The 26,450-nt window shown below is 37.6% G+C and overlaps 1 protein-coding gene across 3 annotated transcripts in view; it reads left to right on the top strand.

Moving 5' to 3' along the window:
- The window catches only part of LOC108716886 (melanocortin-2 receptor accessory protein 2), a 45,387-nt gene that overhangs the window by 9,625 nt on the left and 9,312 nt on the right, over positions 1–26,450 (top strand). Inside the window, exons 2-7 of one of the 3 annotated variants that reach the window (XM_041563038.1) lie at positions 10,039–10,106; positions 10,189–10,331; positions 10,461–10,638; positions 10,798–10,856; positions 12,090–12,176; positions 12,434–12,900. The exons of the other annotated variants lie outside the window; for them this stretch is intronic. Of the exons in view, the coding sequence (XP_041418972.1) occupies positions 10,043–10,106; positions 10,189–10,331; positions 10,461–10,638; positions 10,798–10,856; positions 12,090–12,176; positions 12,434–12,538 (636 nt within the window). The 5' untranslated portion in view covers positions 10,039–10,042 and the 3' untranslated portion in view covers positions 12,539–12,900. Of the gene's footprint in view, positions 1–10,038; positions 10,107–10,188; positions 10,332–10,460; positions 10,639–10,797; positions 10,857–12,089; positions 12,177–12,433; positions 12,901–26,450 lie in introns of those variants that run through there. 3 annotated transcript variants of the gene reach the window in all.

The following is a 26,450-nucleotide window of genomic DNA, read 5'->3' as shown; positions in this document are numbered from 1 at the left end:
TGAAAGCAGTGTGTGTCTGTCCCTTTCTATTCTATGCACTGGTGCCTCAGACTGTTGATGTAAGACAAGCCAGCTGATTTACAAAACTGTTTTTGCTGAGGACTTTTGCAACATTGTTTAAAAAGAACAACCAGTTCAGCAAATGCTGCTTTCTATAGCATTTTTTTTTTACAAATAACTTTAAAAGCACTGTATATTTTTGATAAATGTATATTGGAAAGTTGTTTATAATTATGTTTTCTTTGATTAGGAACATTTTTATGTTGGGGTTGACTTTAACCCCTAAACTACACTTCAGTATACATGCAGTTCAAGCTTCATGGTTAATGCACCAGAATGCATAGCAGAATAAATGCATTCCTAGCTTTATGTGTAACACCCCTTCAAAACAGATATAAATGCAATGCCAATTTCTTGTGTAACACACAGTATAACTGCAGTGTCAACTTTATGTTTAATATCTCAGAACCTTTAGCAGTATAAGTGCAGTATCAGGTTAAAGTTCAATGCCCTTAGTATTAAACGAGGGACACATAGCAGTATAAATACAGAGACAACTTTATATTTAATGGTACACTGCTACCTGTGAAGGTGACTTTTTTATTGTCGCTAATTAATTTTTAGACGCATCTAATGTGAAGGACGTCTACATCCAAACCATAGCTACCTAGTAGCAGCACCCACCTTTCAAATGTAACCTAGCTGTAGCTATTATATGTCCCCAAATGTGACTCTGGGCATTATTCCACAGCACTTTCACATCAATGCTGTAAAACATGGCTATTAAAATACTGCTATCTACAGTATAAGTAGTGTGGAAGGGGAGAGTGCTTCTCAGGGGATCACACTTACAGGTGTGTATAGAGCAGACTGTTTTGCTTTTCTTTTTTTCTGCAATAATAGCAGGTCAGTCATCATCATCATTTATTTATATAGCGCTGTCAGGATACGCAGTGCTTTAAGTCAGAGGAAGAAGGGGAAAGGACTCATGGAGGAAGGGTGGAATTATCAAAAGAGCATGTCATGCAATAGCAAGGGCACCTCTTGAGTCACGATTTCATATACAATGCTATAGTGTGAAATAATGGCACATGGCACAAGGGTGAGTAAAAGAATGAGAGGCTAGGAAAAAGGTCGCTGTGTAAAGTAGATGAACTGCCTTTAAAGTAATTGCCAATATCTTGAGCTGTATGGGAGAGCAGGGAATTGAGAGTGACTAGGGGAGTTTCGGTTTGCAGGTTTTTTTGACATAAACACAGATGCTAGAGAATTGGCCAAGTATTGCAAATATAAAATGGCCCATTTCTGACAATTATGGTTAAAGTGTTGTTTTACACACAATGCTGCATTTTCCACATAACTCCAGCTAATTTCAGCACCTTGGAGAGTTGTGCATGTCACCATTGCGCCTGATGTGCCAAAAGAATGTAGTAGAATAGGCCAGGGGCTGCATAGCTCTATTACCCGACAAAATATAGTGGAGTACCTTCTAAAATTTGAATGGGCAATTCCCACTTTTGTAATCACGTGCACTAATTATATTTTGTTCTTTCTTTTCAAATATTTTATTGGGTCTTTCACAATGAACAGCAAAAAGATAACAACATGACATCTACTATCCTGCCAACTCAAAACCAGATTACAAGTAACACATAAGTGTGCTAGTTCAAAATGAACAAGAATATGAAATAAAAAAAATAATCGAATAATAATGGTTGAATAATCAATACACTTTCAAACGATTAATTATATTTTGTTCATGCTCTGTCCAGTCTACATTCTAAAACGATACAATGCCCCCAAGCAAAAAAAGTTGCAGCATTAAATCGCACAGTGACAAACATCAGTAGAATGCTACAGGGGCACTAGCCCCTGATCAGAATTATTATCCCAATTTCTCATTAGATAAAAAAATAAAAAAGAGCAGCATCAGCAGATGTAGACACGAGACAGCCCTGTCCTTATTTCTTATAGGGCAGGCAACAAATTCAGAGCCTGCTTCCACTACCTCTCCCTAACACACGTGCCTGAATGATGCAAAAGTTATTGGAAAGGTAGGGGTGGGAAGGCGGGCACCCATACGTGTTGGAACCCCAACAATTCTGTTTTTTCGTGATAAGAATAGAGTGTAATTCTCAAATACATCCATTTCTCCTGCCGTATTGCAAAATAGCTACTACTATTTCTGTAACTTGTTCCTTGCTTGTACCATAGCACCTCTGTTAAATTTGCACAGTTGCCTTAGAAACTGGCTAATTGAAGTGTTAATTTTCAGAGATATTTTAGCAATGCATACTGTCAATTAGCATTGCCATTAGTTACAGCATCACTTTTCATTGTGCTTCACTAATTCTGAAAAACAAGTACTCCTTGAAGGTATTTTAATTATTTTATTTAAAGGAAAACTATACCCCTCAAACAATGTAGGTCTCTATAAAAATATATTGCATAAAACTGCTCATAAGTAAAACCCTGCTTCATGTAAATAAACTATTTTCATAATAATATACTTTTTTTAGTAGTATGTTCCATTGGGTAATCATAAATAGAAAGAAAATTGCCATTTTAAAAAAATAAGGGCCACCCCCTGGGATCGTATGATTCACAGAGCACACAAACATACCAAACAAACCATACATGTTATGTCACGTGAGCCAATTAACAGACAGAGTTGTGTCTTTTGCTTCCACACTTCTTCCTGTTACAGTTAGAGTTGTAGTATTTCTGGTCAGGTGATCTCTGAGGCAGCACAGAGACCATTATGAAAAGGTGGTTCAAGGCAAGAGATGTAAAAGGGCAATATTTTCTTAAATATATATAAGTTTGGTAAGATTCTTAAATCTGTTGCTTAAATATTAATTTTTGGGATATTGTTATTCTTGTTGTTCTGCATGCATCAGTTTGTTTTGCATTTTAAAGGCAAAAAATGGTATCACTACCCCCCCCCCGCGGGGTAGAAAAGGTATGATCACCTGTACGCTTTCTTCAGAGCCTGAATGCAAAGCCAGTGGCATCTAGGTTCCTTATGATCATGGATGACATTGGCCCTGGACACCCTTGGGCCAAACCTCTGCCCAAACTTAATCTATATAATTTATTGAACATAGATGGAAAGCTATGGATTTGAGCAGGGATAGGATATTCTTGCTTGAAGTTTTTTGTTTCTGGCCACAAACCTTCTATGATGGAGTCATCTCCAGAATGTTTTTGTGGAACTGTAGTTCTTTATCAGAACCCTTTAATTGTCTTTGTCATGCAACAGCCAGTAAAGGGACTGGAAAACCAATAATAATAACGTTAATAATACGGTATAGCTCTGCAGAATATGTTGGTGCATTATTTAAATACTATGCACTGTGATAAATGATACCTGCTATGTTATCACTGTAACCTAAGTGTGCTCTGTACACTTATTTCATTGTATATTTATTTTTTATTTTTTTATAAATATTTTTATTTTGTTTTACAAAGAAAAAGAAACAGAAGAAAATCAAAATACAGCCGCTTTTCCTATTTTCCATGAGAACTCTTACAGAAAGTAATACAGAAAAGAATAGACATAAGTGGTAAAACAGTAACCAAAGAAATGTATCCATAGGGGGGTGCATACTCAGTGAAGAATATGATCATATAAGAATATAGGTGTGTTTTGGGGAAAAATGGCAAATCTAGGGTGCTGTCCTCCCTACGTAATTTCATTGTATATTTTAATGATATTATCTAAGCTTGTAGGTTTGAGAATGGGATTTAGAAGAATAGTGCAATGCACAGTGAGGTACTGGGACACTACTCTTCTGCCTCACAATGGTTTACCCTAGGATTTTTTGTTTATGGCATTTAAATAGATCCATAAGGACAGCCATAGTTTTGGATTAAATGGCTTTAAGAATATATAAAACCATAAATTAAAACCTTCTTTAAACAAAGGTATACCAACAGTATAACAGAGAGGTAATGTACGGTGTTTAAAAGCTGTAGACAGAGCAAGCGTTATACAGTAGTATATTTGTAATAATTTGCTCACTAGGGGCACTAGAGGGAGTAAGTAATATGACAAAGAAAGGAAACAATACAAATATGCAGACTAATACATCTGTGCCCCTGTTTCACTAACCCTTGAAAGAGTATATTTCAAAGTGAGCCCTTCCCACAATCAGATTGTGTCTCTCTTTTGAGAACCTATATATTCAATCCGTCCCCGGTTGTATAATGCTAATACATTACTATGCTTTGTGTTTTAACTCTTTCACTGCCAGCCGGTTTCTGCTATCACTGAACATTTACTGCCAAGCAGTTTTTAGATATTTTGAACTCATTAAATTAACTTGGGGTTTTTGACAAGAAAACCTACATGGATTAAGGCAAATATATTTAGTTTTTTTCAGAACGAATTGGGCCTGAACACTGTAATAAAGTTTTGGACTTTTTCTGGAGATGTAACGAAAATTCGGAGTGAAAAATTAAATTTACAGACAACAAATTTACTGTTTGTAAAAGCACTGATTCTGCTTAATCCAATGATAACAAATATGTATTGGTAGCCCAGTTTTCTTGTCCCCAATAATAAAACAGCATTTTTTACATTAAAACAAAACGGATCTGCGCATCTCTATTTTAACGTGGAATATCTAACGATAGAAGTAAAATACCCCAATGAGTTAGGTATTTTTTAGAAACCGCATGTTTTAGACCTGGTGCAGTTTTTGCTCTAAATGTAGCAGTCGTGTTTCTGAAACACCATCACTGTCACAAAGTCAAAAGTTAATTTAAAAATAAAATAAAAACTCCTATAAAAATCTTTAATGAAACCAAATAAGAAAGAAAAAGTTCTCCTGAACAAAAGGATTCCACGCACACATATGGGTGCATCTAAAGATGTGGCCTCCAAACACCCCAAAAAAGGGCCAATACATAAGGGCAATTTCAGCTGGAAAATTTGGGGCTGCTTTCTACGTGTACACCTTGCAGTTTTTCAGTCTGAACATCCCCTTACCTGTGAAATACCCTCCACAAACTATATGTATTCCTTGAAAATGCAAACATGCCTAACCCTGGTCCTGGCTAAAAAAGCCTAACTGGGAAATTATGCTTAGTATTTGTTTACTATTGCTGGGAATCTTAGGAATCGTTAGAAGGATTTCTGTACATAAGGGGTCTTCATGATTACCCCTGTCTAGGGATGTAGCGAACCGCCGAGTATGTGTTCGCGAACGCCGTTCGCGAACACCGGCAAAAAATGCGAACAGTTCGCGAACTGTTCGCGAACTTCGAACATCCGAAAATCGTTCGATTCGAACGATCGTAGGATTTTTAATCGTTCGATCGAACGATTTTCGTTCGAATCGAACGAAAATCGTTCGATTTTAGCGGTCGAATGGTCGAACGATTTTGACGCGAACGCCTATTGGCGAACGTCGCGCGACGTTCGCGAACTTGCGGCGGACGCGAACAGCCGATGTTCGCGCGAACAAGTTCGCCGCAGAACAGTTCGCTACATCCCTACCTGTCACAAAGGCTGAGGGATACATGGATAATAAATTGTCTTTATAACCTTTACTAGTCTTTCGATACCCTTGCCCCTAAAACATTGCTGCCTTTGTTGACTTCCGACAAATCTGGGCCTGCTAGCCTCTTTGCATTGGAGGGTAGTAAATATTGTTGTTCCTTTTCGATTGTTGTTCTTCTTCTTATTATTATTATTAACACCTATTTATAAAGCCCAACATATGTCCCCAGCCTCGCTGCTCCATCCCCAATGTCATCGGCTCACCCCCTCATCTAGCTTTTGCCAAAGTCAAAGGAGGCAACCCTAGTTTATTGCAACTGAACGACTGATTACTGGAAATATTATGTGAACAAATACAGGTATGACAGCTCTCATACGGTATTCCATTATCCAGAAAGCTCTTAATTACAGGAAGGCCATTTTAAGCAAATACATGTCCTTTTCTCTATAATTATAAAACAGTACCTTGTACTTGATGGTAATTACAGTAAGCTGCATGAAACCATATTGGTGGCAGAACGATCCTATTGGGCTTATTTAATGTTAGTAATAGAGATCCAAATTACAGAAATATCACTTATCTGGGGAAAATCCCAGGTCCCGAGCATTTTGAACGATACATCCTATACCTGTATTTGATCTATTTATTTTTTTGGAATGTATTCTCTTTTTATTTATTTGAAAATAAAAGTTTTTATTTGCACTAAGGTTTTTACTATGCATTTACTATTGCTTGTGTGTACAAATCCAATCCTTGTCTTCATATGTATGGCCAGATCTTGGCAAGTTACTGAATAGCTCTGTATTGCTAAGGATCAGACTAAGGGCCTTATTTTTAAAAAATATCTCCTTGTCTTATGCCACAGTTTGCAACACTTTCAGGAATATAATGGTATGCTGTCATGTTGAGTATCATTCATTCTGCATGGTGAAACATTTTCTTTTGATTCCATTACTGTTGGACAAATAGTTTTGAAAAAAAAAGGTTTGACTGAATGATGTTTAATGAACTGTATTTATGTTAGACTGCTGTACTGGCTTTCACACAAAACAATTGGTACTGTTTTTTTTATTTGCTGATCGACAAGAGAAAACAAGGATCAGAATCAATACAGCAAGTGTTGTTGCATAAATCTGTATTATCAGCGTTCAACTATTTCCTTTAGTGTGGCTGAGGTGCATGCTAAAAAGAAAGATATCTAGAACCCAAAGCTTGCTTAATAATATTTTGCTAGTGGTCAAAATATGAAACTCTTTTTTAAAAAATGTTTTACTCTCTCGCTTTAGTGGCATTTCCTGTGGTGAATTTTTAGTTTACCTTTGTTTTTTTTAGCAGAACCTGAGCTTTCTACATCTGCCTGAATTTTTGTGTATTTCCACTTCTGGAACAAGATTTCGAACTCCAAATACCAAAAAATCCTTTTTTTATAATACCTGTTTAGGGATTTACACCAGAAAAAAATGTTTTATTTTATGCAAAAAAACTGATATGGAAAGTCTAATGTCTCTCGAATGTGCCAATACCATATATAGATTAAAAAAAAAACAGCAGTCAAATACCAAATTTTCAAACACTACAGTAGAATAAGACAAACTTCCCCCCTACATTTCCTAACACATGGCACATAAACCATACACTGGACTCATGTGTAGGGCAATATAACAACTCTATTTTATTAAGGTTTCCCGGGCTTGTGTAGTGTAATGTATTTGCTGCAACATAAACTTCTGTTCAACATTAACTTCCTGCCGTATGCAAATGAGGCAATGCTAGCGCAACTTTGCTTTGCTTGGCACAGTAACGATAGTGCAACTTCGCCAGCATTCGGCGCCCTGGACGCAACTTCGGATTTTAGTGAATTAGCATTGTCCTGGTGAATCTACGCCTGGTGAAGTGTTGCGCTGTGATCGAAGCCGTCACTGGCGAATTTTCGGAGGTTAGTAAATTTGCCCCTATGACTGTTGCAATATAAGCAACCGGTGTGCATTATGTGCCATAAGACCCCCTAACAGTACAGGAAGAGTGCAGAAAAATATTTCTTGCACTCAGCTCAAGTTTTGATTTATTCATTGTCTTTGCATGGGTCTTTTTTATTTTATCAATTTTCAAATGTTAGTAGCAGTATTGCCCTGTGAGTGTATTGCATGAATTTGCCTACAACTTGTTGTTGAATTTACACTTTTGTTGAGGAAAAATTCAAAGACCAGAGATCACTTGAGGTGAAAGGGTTAACCAAGTTTTATTATCTATATAATAAACATACACAAGCTACATGGATCCTGTACTCAATAGAGCCAGGAGACAGAACAAAGGATTGACCAGACAATATATACCCTCTGGTACAAAACTTCATGAGCAGTGAGGGAAGGGAGTAGCTGTAGATGAGCTCAGGGACGATACTCCTAGGCACGGAATACAAAAACAATACAGGATACTGATAAAAACCGACTCAGATGTTACACAAGCTTAGGGAAGCCTTGAAAAAGTTTCTAGAAGGGTCCCATGGGCACTTTTAATCTGTTCACTCCACTAAGGGGGACCAAGAATCTGCCCATTATCTATATAGCTGATGTCATACTCAGTGGCCGAAAAAACCCACCGAATAACAAGGGGGTCACAGGGATCAATGCTCTATTATTTGCAGCATAGACTAGATGGGAGAAGACTGGCAATGAGGCAGCCAATTTAATAAAGTCAAAGCAGAGTGACCAGTAGGTGTAGACATCTTTCTCTATCTAGGAACTGGCAAAGTAGAAGCCAAGGACAGGGTTTATGTAAGGGCTCTCTGCTGGGAGTTAATTAGAGATTGGCTGCATTTGCTATTTTTTGAAGAACAGCCAAGTATAATTGATAGCATCATGTATAGACACAGGAACCTCAAAACGGAGTAGTCGAAAGGCTACAATACACCAGGTACCTGGTTTGAACCCAGCAGAGGGCAAGAATTCATTACAGCTGGACATAGATCTGGTTTGTTTACATTTTTTACACTTATATAAATATACATTGTAAATTACTACATTATAGTTTGTTTTGTTGTGTTCTTTTATTTTTTTTTTCTTCTTTCTACTTTTTTCTGTGTTTTTATTTCCCCAGTGAGACCCATCAGAAGATTTATAGGGCACTCTGATCTGATTATTTCAATTAGGTAACACATAGACTGCATTGGAGTGGGTTCACAGGATTCTAATTGTTTAACTTGTTTCCCTTTAAGACTCTGCCAACTTACCCATAATTCTGTTTGTACAGGTATAGGATCCCTTATCCGGAAACCCGATATCCAGAAAGCTCAGAATTACGGAAAGTCTGCCATAGGCTCCCTTATATCCAAATAATCCAATTTTTTAAAAATGATTTCCTTTTTCTCTGCAATAATAAAACAGTAGCTTATACTTGATCCCAACTGAGATATAATTAATCCTTATTGGAAGCAAAACCAGCCTATTGGGTTTATTTAATTTTTAAATGAATTTCTAGTAGACTTAAGGCATGAAGACCCAAATTACGGAAAGATCCGTTATCCGGAAAACCCCAGATCCCGAGCATTTTGGATAACAGGTCCCATACTTGTATATGTCACATAGTAAAACAGAATTAGTGTAGGCAAAATGTACCTACATATGTGGTTTTTAAACTCATTTAAACTACTCATTACAGGCCTAACAATATTAGCTACTTGTTATTGGTCCCACAAAATTACCCATCATTCTATATAGCACAATATGTTTTGCAGTTGTCCTGCACATACCATACTGGACACTAGGAGTGTTGCATGTCAGTCACCCAATTGCAACAGTTAACTCAACTGACACAACTGTACTCATGTGACCTTGCAGGGCATCATTAGAATTAGAATTCTATATCTAACAGAGTATTTTAATAAAGCCATAAGCCTGTAAAATGGAAAGGAATTTATGAAGGAGGCATCCTTAATATCAGGAAGGCCACATAGCAAGCTACTAGGTTTATTTAAACTATGTTTCCATTAGATTTCTACTTTCCATGCTGAGATATTGTTTCCCATTGACAAACATATGAACCCTTTAGGACCCAGAATCCACAAAGATGCAGTGACATCACGATGCGCTTTGGAATGTCACTGCACAATGATCATTGTGATGTCAGGGACAAGTGAGCATTATGATGTCACTGCACAATACTCATTGTGATGTAATCTACTATATTATATATTGAGCTACACTGGGAAAGGCATTCATTGTTTTCTTTGCTAAGTGACACAGCAGACATCTTTTTGTTGTCTGTATTTATTACTTCTATTTTATTACTTTTGTTTTTGGAATTTCTTTTGACTTCATCATGAAAGGAATTCAAGTACCTTACCTAGCTTTTGCACCATTTACCTTATCTTCATGTGCTTTTATTGGTCTTTTGATATATAATTTATTTGCATTTTTCTCTGGATCTGATAAGTTTGCACCCTATACAAGGTAAGGAAATACTATATTGTGTGTTTGTGTGATAAATAGCAAATCGCATAAAGCAATAATCATATATTTTATGTCTTTTGCAGTGGCATGTCGGGCTTTCCAGTGGCCAATGTTGCTTTAACAGTGGTTCACATAATCTGTGCCTATGCTGGTAAGTGTAACAAATATTCCTACCTTCCTACCTCATGAATTCTAAACACCAATGAGCTAACTGAATTTACCCTATTTCTTAGGATCTGCCACAATGTACGCCAGATATACTGTGCTGAGAAACCGTCAGTCTGAATATGTTAAGACACACACCTGGGCCAACATAATCCTATTGGCACTCGGATTGTTGGCCTCTCAAGGATACGTTTTGGAGAATAACTTTCCGGTAAGATGCTCTTCAGTCCCAAAAAGTGTTAAAAGCAAGAAATAAAGAAATAATAGCTTTACCAATCTCTCTTGCTTATTTCGTGGGACAAAGAGGCCAATGGACTGACTGATTTCTTTGTTTGTTTAGGTGCTGGTGTTCCCTGAAGTGCACATAGCAGGAGTGCTGACAGCCACTGTATGTGCAAGTGCCTATACTCTAATAAATACAGTGATATCGTACAGGACGCCAGAGAAGAAGGACAGCCGTTTCACATGCCATGTGCGCTTGGTTATATCAATAACCACCATATTGACATTAGCTCTAGGTATCCGTTCACTGCTAATGTTACTTTTCAACTAACAGATGCTCTGTACTAACTGGTTGCTGTATCTAGTCAGGGTGGATAGATGGGTGTAAGGGAGGAGTCAGGATTAAAAGATTAATTTTAAAACATTTAATATATTCATATTTCCATCTGTTTCAGATTCAACATTTGATTTAATCTTTGTCTGGATCATACAAGAAAATGCACAGATTTATGAGGTATGTTATGAATGGATTTGATCATTGTTCTCCATAGTATTATTGCTTTAGGGTCACACAGGTGATTTGGAGCATGAGCTACTACAGGGCTGTCCAACTGGTGGCCTGTGGCCCCCACCTACCTGTTTGCTTACTATGTGTAAACTTTAAATGGTATCACTAGAGAGATTAACTAGCCTCTGCATTGTTTAAGACTCAAATTCAGACTAATCCCCTGTATTGTTCACACCTGTGATCCCCCTGCATTGTTCCCACTTGTGACACCTCTATTGTCCTGTCCTGTTCACACCTGAGACCCAGACTGAAACTGCCCACATTGTTCACCTGTTCACACTTTATACAAAATGCTAATGGGGCACCAGTCACTGTGTCACTGTATGTAGTACATATTAGACTGGTCTTGATGGGTTTCCCTGTTTCCTGCTATGTTCTGCCTTCCATATGCTGCCTGCGTGTGCCATGCTCTGCCTGCGTGTGCCATAATCTGCCTCTATGTGCCCTTTTCTGCCTGTGGAACATAAGCCTGGTATTTGTTCTGGGGGTTTGTTAGCATTTGAAAATAAATTATTGTTAGGGGCCCCTAAGGTGTTTAATCATGTGCTGGGGGTGCTGTGTTATCCAAGGGGAAGAGGAGGCATATTGATTTAAGGGTGTGTCTTTATATGACAACTTTTTTCACATATGAGTGATAAGTGATATCCCTGCAGTGAGCACCAACCATTTGGTTTTTTGGTGTGCTACCACAATTAATGTTGACATGATCTTGTGGTAACATGGTTGTGGTTTATAAACAGGGAGTGGTCAACACTGGCTGCCATTATCAGCCCTCCACTATGTGGGCCGTAAACATTTCGGCCCTCTGTACCACATAAATTGGACAGCACTGAGCTACTATATATCTTGCATGAGGGGGGGAGCTATAGTGTGAACAGATAGGGGCAGCTTTAGAGTAGGTCACAGGATTTCCCATGTAACATCCCCAGAAGGCCCAAGGTGATAGACTGCACAAGGAATCACTAATCTGTAGCCTATTGTCTGTGAGGCCAATCATTAGTTCTCACACATCTTCATCATTAGCTTTGTTCTAGAAAATGTGCAGCTCATAGCAAGGCACAGTTTAGCTCTTTTGGTGGAAATTGTTCTGTAAAGGAAATGCATGTGTATGTCAGTCCTGTCGCTATGTAACCTTCAATAATTTCCTTGTTAAAAATAAACTTGTATCTGTTTTTCTAGATCATCAATATTGCAAGGGTTATCAGCGAATGGCTCTCAACCATCACATTTTATGGATATTTGGCCACATTTGTGCCGGACCTTATAGTAAGTACACAGTCTTATACAATTGTATTATATAGAATCAGTTGCTATGCAATTAGAAGCTGAGAATTTCAATATTTTATTGAACAACGATCTTGTAAGCAAATTCAGAAGAAATTAAATTGATCAAGGAAATAAGGGAATACTTGTCCAACTATATAATCATTATATTGATATTATTTTGTCTTGCTGCAGATTTACAACTAAACAATTATATTATTGCTAACTAATGTGTTAATGTTGCCTTTTGTCTGCTACAGATCTACGGTTTCAGAATACCCAAGAATATGGAGGAAGACTGCTTTTATATTTTACCATTACTTGATGATGTAGAGGCCAACATTCAAAAAATGGAAGGCAGTTAAATAAAAGAGAGAAGGATTGTACCATAACATTAATAGGGTTTATCCATCAACAGTAACATTGCCTCTAGTAACATTGCACTTGTGGCCTGGAGAAGACATCAACCAATGGGATTTTTCAGTCTCCCCAATCAGATATTAGTGAAGAAGATGAGCCCAAGATCTGTGAAGAAGATGAGCCCAAGATCTGTGAAGAAGATGAGCCCAAGATGGCCTTCACTACTCATTTCAAACATTTGTTACATCTAAGCCACCTACTGGGCTCTCACCAATGATATCTTCAGGATCTCCTATTTGTTGTTATGGACCTACCATACTAACCTATGGGGTTTGTTTATGATTTTAAATAAAAATGACTTCTATAGTGAAGGTGTAAATTCTCTGTTGTCCTGTTTTTAAATCAGCTGATACTGAATTGATCTGACCATGTTTGGAAGCTGTCCTGAAGTTGTTTCATTATATGATTAGGTGTTGATTTCTGTTTTTTCATTGGCACATTAGCATAATATGCATTTAACCGTTACAGCACTCCATATTGCAGATTGAGTGCCATTTTGGTGTAGACCAGTGGATAGCAGTAATTTTTATTTCAAATCCACTTAAAGGTTCTGCCTTTGGCCAGGTCCCGTTTGAAGGTCCAAACTTTGGCCAAGGCCCCGTTAGCTCATACATGAAAGGGTGTACTTATTAACATAGTAAGTTAGGTTGAAAAAAAAATGCATCCCCCAAATTCACCTTAAATCTGTTTATATAACCTGCCTTCTAGTTGATCCAGAAGAAGGCAAAAAAAACCCATTTGAAGCCTCTCCAATTTGCCTCAGAGGGGAAAAAATTCCTTCCTGACTCCAAAATGGCAATCAGACCAGTCCCTGGATCAACTTGTACTATGATCTATCTTCCATAACCTTGCAATCCTCCACTTCATAGAAAAGCCATTCTACCCCTATTTAAACAATCTAATTTATCAGCCGGTACAAATGATTCAGGGAGAGAATTCCACATCTTCACAGCTCTCACTGTAAAAACCCCTTTCAAATGTTTAGAAGGAAGCTCCTTTCTTCTAATCAGAGTGGGTGCCCTCTTGTTATCTGGAAGGACCTGCTGGTAAATAAAGCATTATAGAGGTTAGTATAATCCCTTTATATAGTTATGCATAGATATGATACCCCCCCATAAGCTCCTCTTCTCCAGCGTGAACAACCCCAATTTGGCCAGTCTTTCCTCATAGCTAAGATTTTTAGTACCTTTTACCAGCTTAGTTGCCCTTCTCTGTACCCTCTCTAATACAATAATGTCCTGTTTGAGCACTGGAGACCAAAACTGTGCAGTATTTTCTAGATGGGGCCTTACAAGTGTTCTGTACCGTGGAAGAATAACCCCCCGCCTATGCTCCTTTAATATAGCTCAAGACCTTATTTGCCCTTGATGCTGCTGACTGGCATTGCTTGCTACAGCCAAGTTTATTATCTACAAGGACTCCAAGGTCCCTTTCCATTATGAATTTGCCTAGTGCAGTCACATTTAGGGTATAAGTGGTTTGCAGGGGCGTTAAGAGGAAGCAGACCCTGCTGTTGCAGGGGGAGCCAGAAGTGTAGGGGGACCGGTAAAGCTAATTAAATAAAAGTGCACCCAATAAAGAGCCCTGAGGCACCCCACTAAGAACCTTACTCCAAGAAGAGAATGTACCATTAACAACCACCATCTGTACCTGATACTGTAGCCAGTTTCCTATCCATGTGCAAACGACTTCATTAAGCCCAACAGACCTTAGTTTAGAAAGCGGTCGTTTGTGAGGCACAGTATCAAATGCTTTGGCAAAATCCATATAGATCACATCTACTGCCCCCCCACTGTCCAGCATCTTACTTACCTCATCATAAAAAGCAACCAAATTTCTCTGACATGACCTATCCTTCATAAAGCCATGCAGATTGCTGCTCATAATCCCCCTCACTAGGACAAAATTTTGAATGTGATCCCTTAACAAGCCTTCAAATAATTTGCCCACCACATATGCAGTGGCGGAACTACCGGGGGAGCAGGGCGTGCGAGCGGGCCACGCTCCACTGAAAAAAACGGCCAAATGCGGCCGAACGGAGGGGGGCGGGGATTGTACTCCCTTTTTAAATATAGGAATGGCATCAGCTTTCCTCCAGTCCATAGGTACTGTACCAGATGAAAGACAAATATCCAGAACATTGGAGACAAACATGCCCATAGCAACAATACAGAAAACAATAGCAACAATCTGATTGGTTGCTATGGGCAGCATCATCATTAATGCTTGTCTCCAATTTTTTTTTTTTATAAACACGCCCTTAATACAAACGTAATATACAGTAATATTGATGTATCAGTCAATTATTAATAACTTGTACTACAGTGGTTCTTAAGCTTCCTGATGCCGTGACCCTTTAATACAGTTCCTCATGTTGTGGTGACCCCCAACCATAAAATTATTTTCAATTGCATTTACAAATAACTTTAAAACCAAAGTACAATACATATTACACAAATGACGTGTACCCATATTTTGGTTTCCACACAAACCAAACAACAGCTTTTCTATAAATATATAAAGTAGTGACTGTTGCACATGTATAGCATTGCCATTCTGTAAGTGACACAAACTCATTGTTTGCCAGGACAGCACTTGGTATTTTCTACTTTCAGAATTACTAGCCAGCAGTTTGTAGAATGTTATTCCCTAGTCTAGAGTTCTAGTTACAACTGGATACCTACAGTGACACCTCCATGTTACCCTAATTTTAAAATTGTATTGCTCTTTTTAGAATTATTAGTATTTATGTATTTATTTATTTTTAACAGACAAGCATTTTGTGATGTTTAGCCATCAACCATACAATCCAGCCATGAAGTGATTTGAACATTCAGCACATATACATGGAAATTGGCCCCCAGTTCACCCCCCTCCTGAGAGGAGCTTATTAATACATAATGCCTGGATTGGATTTCTACAATGAATCTTCTGGGTCTCTTCAAGTCTAATTGGCTGATTAAAGTGGGGGGGGGGGTGTTGATTGGGAACCAAAAGAGATTCTTGACACTCTTTCTTTTTACACAACTCAGTAGGTTCAGTGATATTTTCCAACGTAACATTTTTAGTTGCCTTAACTTTTGCAAATAGGAATAAATTGAAATTGATCTTCTGTTAAACAAATATTTATGAAGAATAATATGCACTTAAAGGGGTTGTTCACCTTCCAAACACTTTTTTCAATTCAGTTGTTTCTAGATTGCTCCCCAGAAATAAAGACTTTTTTCAATTACTTTCCATTATTTATTTTTTATTGTTTTTCCAAAATTTAAGTTTAAAGTTGAATGTTCGAGTCTGGCAGCTCAGTAATTCAGGTGCAGACTCTGAACTGTTACCATTTTGCAACATTAGTTTATACATTTCTCAGCAGCATCTCTGGAGTATTAGCAACTATTGTATCAATTCTAACAGCTGCCTGTAATGAAACCCAGAGATTCTACTCAGCAGGGACAAAGATAACAAATGTATCAATTAAATGTATCCATTTAGAACAGTTTACAGGGTCGGCGACCCGCTGCTTCAGAAGGTGAAAACAGACATTTGATTCTTCAATATTAGAAAAACGGTCACACATAGAAAATAGCAAGTCATTGGAAAAAGTCATTATTTCTGGTGATCTATCTGAAAACAACTAGTTGTTTGAAGGTGACCCACCCCTTTAACCATAGCAGGGTATTTTCTTTGCTTGTTTTTGTTCTGCTGACTGGGTTTTACTGGGTTTTTATCATATTCTCCAATAATAGAAATACATACTAATTACTAGGAACAGCCCACTTTCATTTGCCATGAGGGTTGCATTTAAGTATTTTTTTTCCTTCCAATTTAATCTTCTTCCATATAGAGTTTTATTTAAAAAAAAAAACGCACAGGACCCAGACAGTAAATTGCTTATTATAAAGTTTCCGCTGCAGAAGTGAGTGCAATTATCAAAAAAATTATATCAGGCTGCATAATAAGCACTTCCCTGGTTAAATGCATGTTTTTAGCGCTATTAAAGCTATGGTATATTCTTTGAAGTTCTGAGAAATACATGGTCATAATTAGCTTTAATGGACTAGATTGCTGATATTCTGCAAGCTCAGACATAAATGGGATACATCATCATCATTTATTTATTTATATAGCGCTGTCACGATACACAGTGCTTTACATTTATCCCATAATTGATCATTTTTCCTAAGTAAACCTGTGTTGCATAAGGCAAACCTATATTGTTCTACATACATGATCTATACACTGCAGTGGGTTTGCTTGCTCTGTGACTTTGCTGACTTTTTAGTTTTATCAGTCTTGAATCTGCTCAGACCTCTGTAGCCAGAGCATTCATAGTGAGTACCTGTTACTTTTTACCATTCATGAAAAGTCTAGTTGGGGACAATTATTTTTTTTTTTTTTTTAAGTTTTTCTGCTTAACAATTTCTAATCTAAAGTATTGTTTTACTAGTATTTACTAGCATTTTAGGGTTTTCCCATTTTTAACCTAAAACATAGTACAGGTAATAGTTGTTAAAGGACAGGTAACCCCTCTACACTTGAGTTTACTATTGATAAGACAGTTTATAAGTATCATTTTTCTGCTACTGTGGGCTTTTAAAGGTTAGTCGTATGCCTGCAGCATGCACTTAATCCAGAACCAGGCCGAGGACAGTCCTGAACTGGGCCACCAAACAATTAATGGCGGAGCACCGAATTGGATGCCTACCCCTCCGATCCTTGCAAAAAAATTTAGCTCTTCTTTGGTCCCCGGGCCAAAAAAGGTTGGGGCCCCTGACTTAATCCACTTCTAGTCCTTGTACTGCAGCAACTCCCTGTACCTCCTCCCCTATGAATCAACTTGGCTATGGTGTAATTCCTCTTCCTACAAACGTTGCCATCCACTTGCTTTTATGCTGCAGGCAACTGGCAATGACGTGGTAGGGGTGGCAGACTTTTGAGGGGCGGTGAGCGATGCAAACTCCCCCCAAAGATTTTAGCAGGGGGGCCTGATATCGAAGAAGCGCCACTGCCCTGGATCAACTTTGTGCTTAAAGTTAATTTTAGTAACCCTTTATTTTCTCTATGGGGCAAATTCACTAACCTCCGAAAATTCGCCAACGACGGCTTCGCTCACATTGCAACATTTCGGCATGCGTAGATTCACCAGGGCAACACTAATTCACTAAAATCCAAAGTTGGGTCCAGGGCGCTGCGCCAAGCAAAGCGAAGTTGCGCTAGTGTTGGCTAATTTGCATACGGCGGGAAGTTAAAGTTGAATGGATGTATATGTTGCAGCAAATACATTATACTACATAAGGCCAGGGAAGCTTAATAAAATAAAATAGAGTTGTTATATTGCCCTACACATGAGCCCAGTGTATAGTTTATGTGCCATATGTTAGGAAATGTAGGGGGGAAGCCAGTTACCCCAAAAAAAATTACGCTCTTTTTCAGCCTATCACCCTGAAAAAATGAAACGACGCCAGCGTTTTTTGGGACTTTTCAACTATTTTTTGAGGAATCTACTCTATTGCACTTCGCCTGGTCTGAGGTGGTGATGGCAAGTCTGGCGCAAGAGGTAACGTTCAGTAAAATCCGCATCTTAATGAATTTGCATAGTTACATCCATTCACCAGAGCGCAAATTTGCCAGACGTTAGGGAGCGAAGTACCGCTAGATTCTTTCTCCTTCACTAGTGAAGTTACGCCGTTGACCGTTAGTAAATCGGCGAAGTACCGAAATGGCGTCACGCTGGTGAATTTTCGCCTGCGTTAGTCACTGCGCCCTTTAGTAAATTTGCCCCTATAAAGCCTGTCCAACCCTTTCTTGAAGCTATTCAATGTATCTGCCAGTACAGCCCCTTTATAGAATTCCACGTCGTTCTATATGCTACAAGAATTAGTGCCTTGCGAGGATGCCACAATCAAGTTAATTACTAGGACAGGAAGATCCAGACACATGAATCTTTTCCAAAGAGAGAAAGTTAACTGCCAGGAAGAACGCTGCCTTCCAGGTCCAGCCTATGATATTTGTGCATGAGCAGGGCTATAACAGCAGAACAAAACATCTGGTATGTGAAGCTTGCTCTACTTTTCACTGTATATTAAAGGGGTTGTTCACCTTTGAGATAATGTTTAGTCTGATGTAGAGAGTGATATTCTGAGACAATTTGCAATTGGTTTTCATTTTTTATTTTTGAAGGCTTTTAAGTTATTTAGCTTTTTTTATTCAGCAGCTCTTCAATTTGCATTTTAAGCAATCTGGTAGCTAGGGTCCAAATTACCCTACCAACCATGCATTGATTTGAATAAGAGAGGGGAATATGAATAGGAGAGGACCTGAATAGAAGGATCAGTAATACAAAGTAGCAATAACAATACATTTGTAGCCTTACAGAGCATTTGCTTTTTAGAAGGGGTCAGTGAAAGCTGCAAAGAGTCAGAAAAAAAGGCAAATAACTATAAAACTATAAAAAATAAATAATGAAAACCAATTGAAAAATTGTTTAGAATTGGCCGCTCTAGAACATAATAAAAGTTACTTTAAAGGTGAACCACCCCTTTAAGTGTGCTTTTGGTGCCTGTATGCAATTGGTCTCACTTGTTATGTAGTGGAGATGATATCCCTTTGCTCTTAAGGTGTAATGATCAGTCTGAAGCATACTGTACCCCTCTACTTTAGCTGCTTCCAGGGATCAACCTGTGGCACCTAAGATTATGTTCAACCCAAGTTCCCCCCTCCGTCAGGGGATGATGATGGGGGAACACCCATGAAACGTTGTGATGCAATAAACACGCAAGGGGCTTGTCCCCTGTTTGAATCGTCTTAAGTGCCGGTACCTATTTCTTTTCTTCTTTCCATTATCTGGAAACCCATTATACAGAAAGCTCCAAATTACGGAAAGGCCATCTCCCATGGACTCCATTTTAACAAAATGCATTTTTTAAAATGTATTTTCTTTTTTTTCTGTAATATTAACAGTACCTTGTACTTTATTCTAACTAAGTATTAATCCTTATCGGCAACCAAACAATGTTATTGGATTTGTTACTTTTTTTAATTATTTTTTAGTTGATTTAAAGTATGAATATCCAAATTACAGAAAGATCCCTTATCTGGAAAACCCCAGGTCCTGAGCATTCTGAATAACCGGTCCTATACCGGTTACACATTTTGAGGAGCAAATTCAATCTCTTTTCTAATAGTTATATTACTAAAATCAATGACACATTTGTATGGACAGTGTAAATTAGACTTGTCTTTTTATTCATAATAATCATAGTTTTTTTTCCCATTTCTAAATGACTGATAATCCTCTACCATAGTTTTCCTCACAGCACATTAAAATCAGCCTGCTTTAGTAAGTAAGTCGATTTCCATTAGACAATCCATTTAATTCCTTATTTCATTATTATTTGCCCACCAGGAGAATGCTCAGCTGCAAAGATCCTTTGCTCACTGTGTGGAGAAGCTTTTATTGATTGACAAGTTTTCTTAACTGGACACTGACACAAGTGATTTCAATGCCCTCACATGTGACTAATAAATACACTTCTTTGGCCTCTGCTTATGTTAAGGTTGCAAATGAAGTTATGCACTTTGACTGAATTGTATGCATGTGTTTTTTAACAATGCAATTCTATTATTTTTATCTATAGTTTCCCTAAAAAAAACTAGCTATGCAGTATGGGGCTTTTATGTGTATCTAGGATAAAACAAGATGGATGTGGTAAGCCAATATTATGCATGCTGACATTAACATCTATGAAATGGATAAATTATGCATGTTTGCTCTGAAATTTATTCGCAAATGATATGGGATTTTTGTCATATTTTGTCCTCTTCACTGTTCTTGTATATACATGTATATAATATATATGTATATACAGGTATGGGACCTGTTATCCAGAATGCTCAGGACCTGGGGTTTTCCGGATAACGGATCTTTCTGTAATTTGGATCTTCATACCTTAAGTCTTCTAGAAAATCATGTAAACCTTAAATAACCCCAATAAACTGATTTTTCTTCCAATAAGGATTAAATATATCTTAGTTTGGATCAAGTACAAGATACTGTTTTATTATTACAGAGAAAAAAGGAAATATTTTTAAAAAATCTGGATTATTTGATCAAAAAGCCTATTAAATTTTCAAAGCACAGGGATAAAGGGAGAAATATATACTATATACTATATTATATACTTGTTTGGTTTGCCTGTTTCTTAATGCATAATTAGGATATTGGCCTGGATAGGGTTTGTTGGCAGTATTTCATGTGTGGTTAGGTTTAATGCAGTGGCCCATTATAATACAGGCATGGGATCTGTTATCCAGAATGCTCAGAACCTGGGGTTTTCCAGATAAGGTATATTTACCTAATTTGGATCTCCATATCTTGTCTACTAAAAAAAAAATCATCTAAACCTTAAAGGGCAGATTTATCAAGGGTCTAATTTCGAGTTTATGAGAGTTTCTAAAAACTCCCATAAACTTGAAATTCGAAAAAAAACCCAACCAATCGAAATTTACTACAACATTTTGATTTTTTTTTTTAAATTTGGGTGAATAGGATCCACATGCAAACTCAAATATTATTCGATCGAATTTGATTATTTTTTTTCAAAGGTCCTCCAAACGACAAATTGATTCTAGGAGGTCCCCCATAGGCTAAAATACCAATTTGGTAGGCTTTAGATGGCAAATAGTCGAATTCCAATTCATAAAGCGACAGTACATGATACATTTCAAAATTCGATTTGCTAATTTACTGTAATAAAGTCGAATTTGGACTATTCCCTAGTCGAATTACACTAAAATTTAAAATTTTCAATTTAATCCTTGATAAATCTGCCCCTAAATAAACACAATAGGATTATTTTTCCTGTAATAAGGATTCATTATATCTTAACTGGTATCAATTACATGGTACTGTTTTATTATTACAGAGAAAAAGTTAATCATTTTAAAAAATGTCAATAGTTTAATTAAAATTGTGTCTATGGGTTGTCCGATAACGGATCCCATACCTCAGGGGTCCCCAAACTTTTTTTAACCGTGAGCCACATTCAAATGTAAAAAGAGTTGGGGGGCAACATAAGCATAAAAATTTCCCTTGGGGTGCCAAATAAGGGCTGTAATCACTCCACTGGCTGTAATTGGCTATTTGGTAGCCCCTATGCAGGCTGGAAGCCTACAAGAGGCTCTACTTGGCACTATACTTAATTTTATGCAATTAAAACTTGCTTTCAAGCCTGGAATTCAAAAATAAGCACCTGCTTTGAGGACACTGAGAGCAACATCCAAGGGGTTGGAGAGAGTGTTGCTCACGAGCTACTGGTTGGGGATCACTGCCATACCTGTATATGTATTTAATCACTTGTTGTTAAATTGTAACAAAAGTGAATGAATAGATACATACATCATGTGGATTTAGCATGGGACCATGGGTTTATACAGTATGTATGGTATACAACAATTTCTTTGGTATTGTGTATGTAAAGTTTTTTATACACTGTCACCAGTGGCCTTCAAAAAGGGATGTTAAATGGTTCTTGTTCACTTGATGGGAACTTGAACACTGACCAAAATATATTGTGTACCCTCTACCCAATAAAAGGTAATGTGCAGTAACTACTGCCAGAGCTTTCCTATTGTTTATTGGCAATGCTTTGGTTTAATACAGCACCTTTATGGGAGAAACATCATCATGTATTTGCATTCATTTGAACAGACTGCTTATAGTTGAGCTTTGGGGAAGATCAATGATTTTTAAATTTTTTTGCAATTTTTTTTTCCTACCCAAACAGGATGTGCTAGGCCAAGTGAGTTGCCGGCCATTTATTTTCTCTAGTAATGGTTTTCTTGAATGTATTCCTCATTATCTAGATGTGAGGTCAATAAGGATATTTTCATATATGTGTAACTTTATGTGAGGCAGCTCTTTGGTAGCAATAAACTAAATAGCATATTTAAAGATTGGCATATTAAAAAGAAACATGTTATGATGTTTATTCCTAGTTACGCTCAAGAGAGATGTACAGGCATATACACTCTACATGATTGTCTGTGGCACTTCTATTTAAAGCAGACTTGCTAATGCAATGTAAGGAGACGTTATGATGATTGCCACATGCAGAGAATAAGCAGGATACATATGGGAGATACAATCTTCCTTTTTTGTGTATTTAATAAATTATTGGGGTATTCAAAACAATATATTAGTGTTATTAAGTAGTTAAACCACAGACACACACACACATACAAATGCAAAAACAGGTATGGCACCTGTTATCCAGAATACTCAGGACCTGTGGCTTTCCAGATAACAAATCTTTCTGTAATTTGGATCTTCATACCTTAAATCTACTAGAAAATCATTTAAACATTAAATTCATACAATAGACTGATTTTGCTTTCACAAAGGATTAATTATATCTTAGTTTGGATCAAGTACATGTTACAGTATTATTACAGTGAAAAAGGAAATCATTTTCAAAAGTTTGGACTATTTGGATAAAATGGAGTCTATGGGAGACCATAATTCAGAGCTTTCTGGATAAAGGATTCTGGATCCCATACCTGTATATTCAAGTTGTACAGTATGTGGTTCTCTTGTGAAATAAAGCTCATTTGTACACACAATCATAAATTGTGTTTTTGTATGACTGATGCCACATTGTGCATAAATTATGTGTCGAATGCATGAATATTCATTTAAAACAAAAGCAATGCAAGGCATTTCAGCTGTGTTTTCCTATGCACACAAAACAAGCAGGTTTTCTATTATTTGTGCTTGTCCCTGTGCGCAGTACTCCTCACAGCTGGCAGCACAAATCACAAATAACCTGCTTTTCTATAATTGTTTTCACTTCTCTGTGGAACAGGGCACTTTCACTGATGCGTATGCCATGAGTTACAATTACACACCTTTCAAATTTCCAAAATTAAAATGTTCATACCAACAGGATTTTTAAAGGTAGATAAGAAAAGGTGTTCAATTATACCAAACATCACCGTTTCACGGCTGTGTAAAACCACATCTAGTTGTAAATACGTATGCAAATACGTAGGCAATTTAAAAATTCTGCTGCAAAAAAGGTGTATGAAAAAAAAGGCAGCGTTAAAACCAGCACAGACTGCCACTGCATTTTACACTACATTTTGGGGCCTATTAACTAACATTTGAATTTACATTTTTTTCACGTATCAAATTTTTTTCTCTAAACATTTCTGCTTTTTTTTTTATTTCTCTAAAACATAAAAATGTGAGATTTATGAAACGTAAAAACTGCGAAAAACGAATACAAAACTCCAGCAAGTAAAAGCAGTAGAGGTCCTATCGAAGTCAATGAGCACTGCACCGATCTAGCGATGTGCGGGACCCACCCTGCTAAAATCTTTTCTTCCGGCCCCTAAATTCATTTCAAGCTTTTCTGTGTAATTTTTGCTCTTTGCTCTTTCCAAAGAACAAATGCTTTTTTTTCAGTTTTTTAAAACAATTATAAAACAATAACAATTTACTTCTTAGCAGCAATATAAAACGGATATGTGGATTTATATACAGGTACAGTAAGGGACCTGTTATACAGAATGTTCGGGACCTGGGGGTTTCCGGAAAATGGATCTTTGTCTAATTTAGATCTTCATACATTAAGGGGCAGATTTATCAAGGGTTGAATTTCGAAGTGGAAAATACTTCGAAATTCGACCATCGAATAGAACCCTCCGACATTCGAATTTGAAGTATTTTATTCATCATACAATCGTATTCCGATCGTAGTACTATTGTATGATCATACTTTGAATCGTACGATTCGAAAGATTTTGTCGTACGATCGTACGATTTTCCTTCGATAATAAAAAACGTAGAAAATTGCTCTGGAAGGTCCCCATAGGCTAACATAGCACTTCAGCAGGTTTACGTTGGCGAAGTATTGAAGTCAACGTTTTTTCAATTATCGAATGGTCAATTAATCGAACGATTTTTACTTCGAATCAAAGTCAAAGTAAATTCGAAGTCGTATTATCCTATTCGATGGTCGAAGTATTCAAAAAATGACTTCGAAATTCGAACTCGACTCTTAGTAAATCTGCCCCTAAGTGTACTAGAAAATCATGTAAATATTAAATAAACCCAATAGGCTGGTTTTGTTTCCAGTAAGGATTAATTATATCTTGGTTTGGATCAAGTACAAGGTAATGTTTTATATACAGGGAAAAAGGAAATCAATTTGATAAATCTGGATTATTTGATTATAATAGAGACAGACTTTCTGTAATTCGGAGCTTTCTGGATAACAGGTTTGGTTAAGACTTTATTGATACACAACATACTGTATAAAGGCTTCCTCAGTTAGCAAGCATATCCTTACACTACAAGCACCATTTCCTTCCATATTTCATCTTTATTCTTATTCCTGCAAATCTAGGACAGTATCAATGAGAACTCTTCAGATGCTTTACTCACTGGGTGACAAGGAAAAGCTGTTGGCAATTATCAGGTGACATGATCTGTTATTGTGCCAGATGCAATATTCTTAGAGCCACAGAGAGAGGTTTAGCAAAGTAGCAAATACAAAACAGAAATGTTTTATTCCAGGTCCATACTTTGTAAGTTTTTTCCAATATATGTAGTCATTTGCTGTTATTATCATAATTATGAACACCTATTTATAGTGGTGCTTTGTGAACCCTTTAGAATTCTCTATATTTCTTCATACATATTATGTAAAACTGTGATCAGTTGTTCACCTTCCATGTAAAGGCTCTTTCAATAATGTGGAACACCATGCTGCAAGGCTACTAAAAAAATGTATGAAGGCAATCGGATTGTTTTGCCAACATCCAGTTTAAGGAGACATATAGGATTAGTGATACCCCCTAATCTAATAGGCAATAATGAATAATAAAAGGTGCTGGTTTTACTTTGGCCTAAAAATTTATATTATCTTCAAACATGGCCCCTTTATTAGGGCTCCCTGTAGATCTGCTACAGTTGCTGTCCATAATTCAAAAGAGGGGTGGTCGTGTCGTCACGGTTCCTCCCATCACCATAGTAGGAGGGGGACAGCCAATCACAGCCCTGCAGTCATATAAGCAAGGACAGGCTTCAGTTCCCTTTCAGGTCATGTGCTGAGTGCTACCGTCTCCCCTGCACAGCAGTGATATGTGGGCCGCCTTACCTGAGGTGGGTTCGGGCCGACCTCAGCATTTCCTTTGTGGGTCGCAGGCAGGTTTGGGTCACCAGGGTCGGACTGGGCCGGCGGGACACCGGGAAAAAACCTGGTGGGCCCCAGGCTCTTGTAAGCCCAGTAGGCCCAGATCCGCACCCTACAAATGTTATTCCTGCCGCGACCTCCCTTGTTTGGGCAGGTCGTGGCAAAATCAGTGCATGTGCTTGCTTGCACGCGCATGCGGGTTGGAGGGGGGCCCTGCGACAGCAGCTAGGCCCCCCAGTCCGACCTTTTGTGGGTCACCTTACACTGCCAGCTAATGACTTTCATTTTTATAGGGGTGCAATTGCCACGCCCCTTTGTGACATCATCAGCGGGTTGGCACGGGCTTATAAATAGAGTGAAGGCGGTAGCCTGGGGTTGGGTGCAGGTCAAGAAAGACCAGCACTAATCTTTTCAGCACTTTCTTTCTATATTTAAAGAGTGCAATGTGTATCATATAATATGTCTCCTTTAAAGGCAGTCTCATACAAATAATACTTATAAATAAACATTTTTTTTATTGCTATTACTATTCTATTTAATCCCTATCCTATTCATGCCAAATATCCTGTCCATATTCCAGTCTCTCATTCATGCCAATGCATGGTTGCTATGGTAAATTGAACCCTAGCATCCAGATAGCTGCTGAAATACCAAAAAAAACCCA

Source organism: Xenopus laevis, chromosome 5L, assembly GCF_017654675.1.
Source record: "Xenopus laevis strain J_2021 chromosome 5L, Xenopus_laevis_v10.1, whole genome shotgun sequence".
NCBI classification, from domain to species: Eukaryota; Metazoa; Chordata; class Amphibia; order Anura; family Pipidae; genus Xenopus; species Xenopus laevis.
The sequence above is the reverse complement of the archived record's forward strand: the minus strand, read 5'-3'. Positions and strand labels throughout refer to the sequence as shown.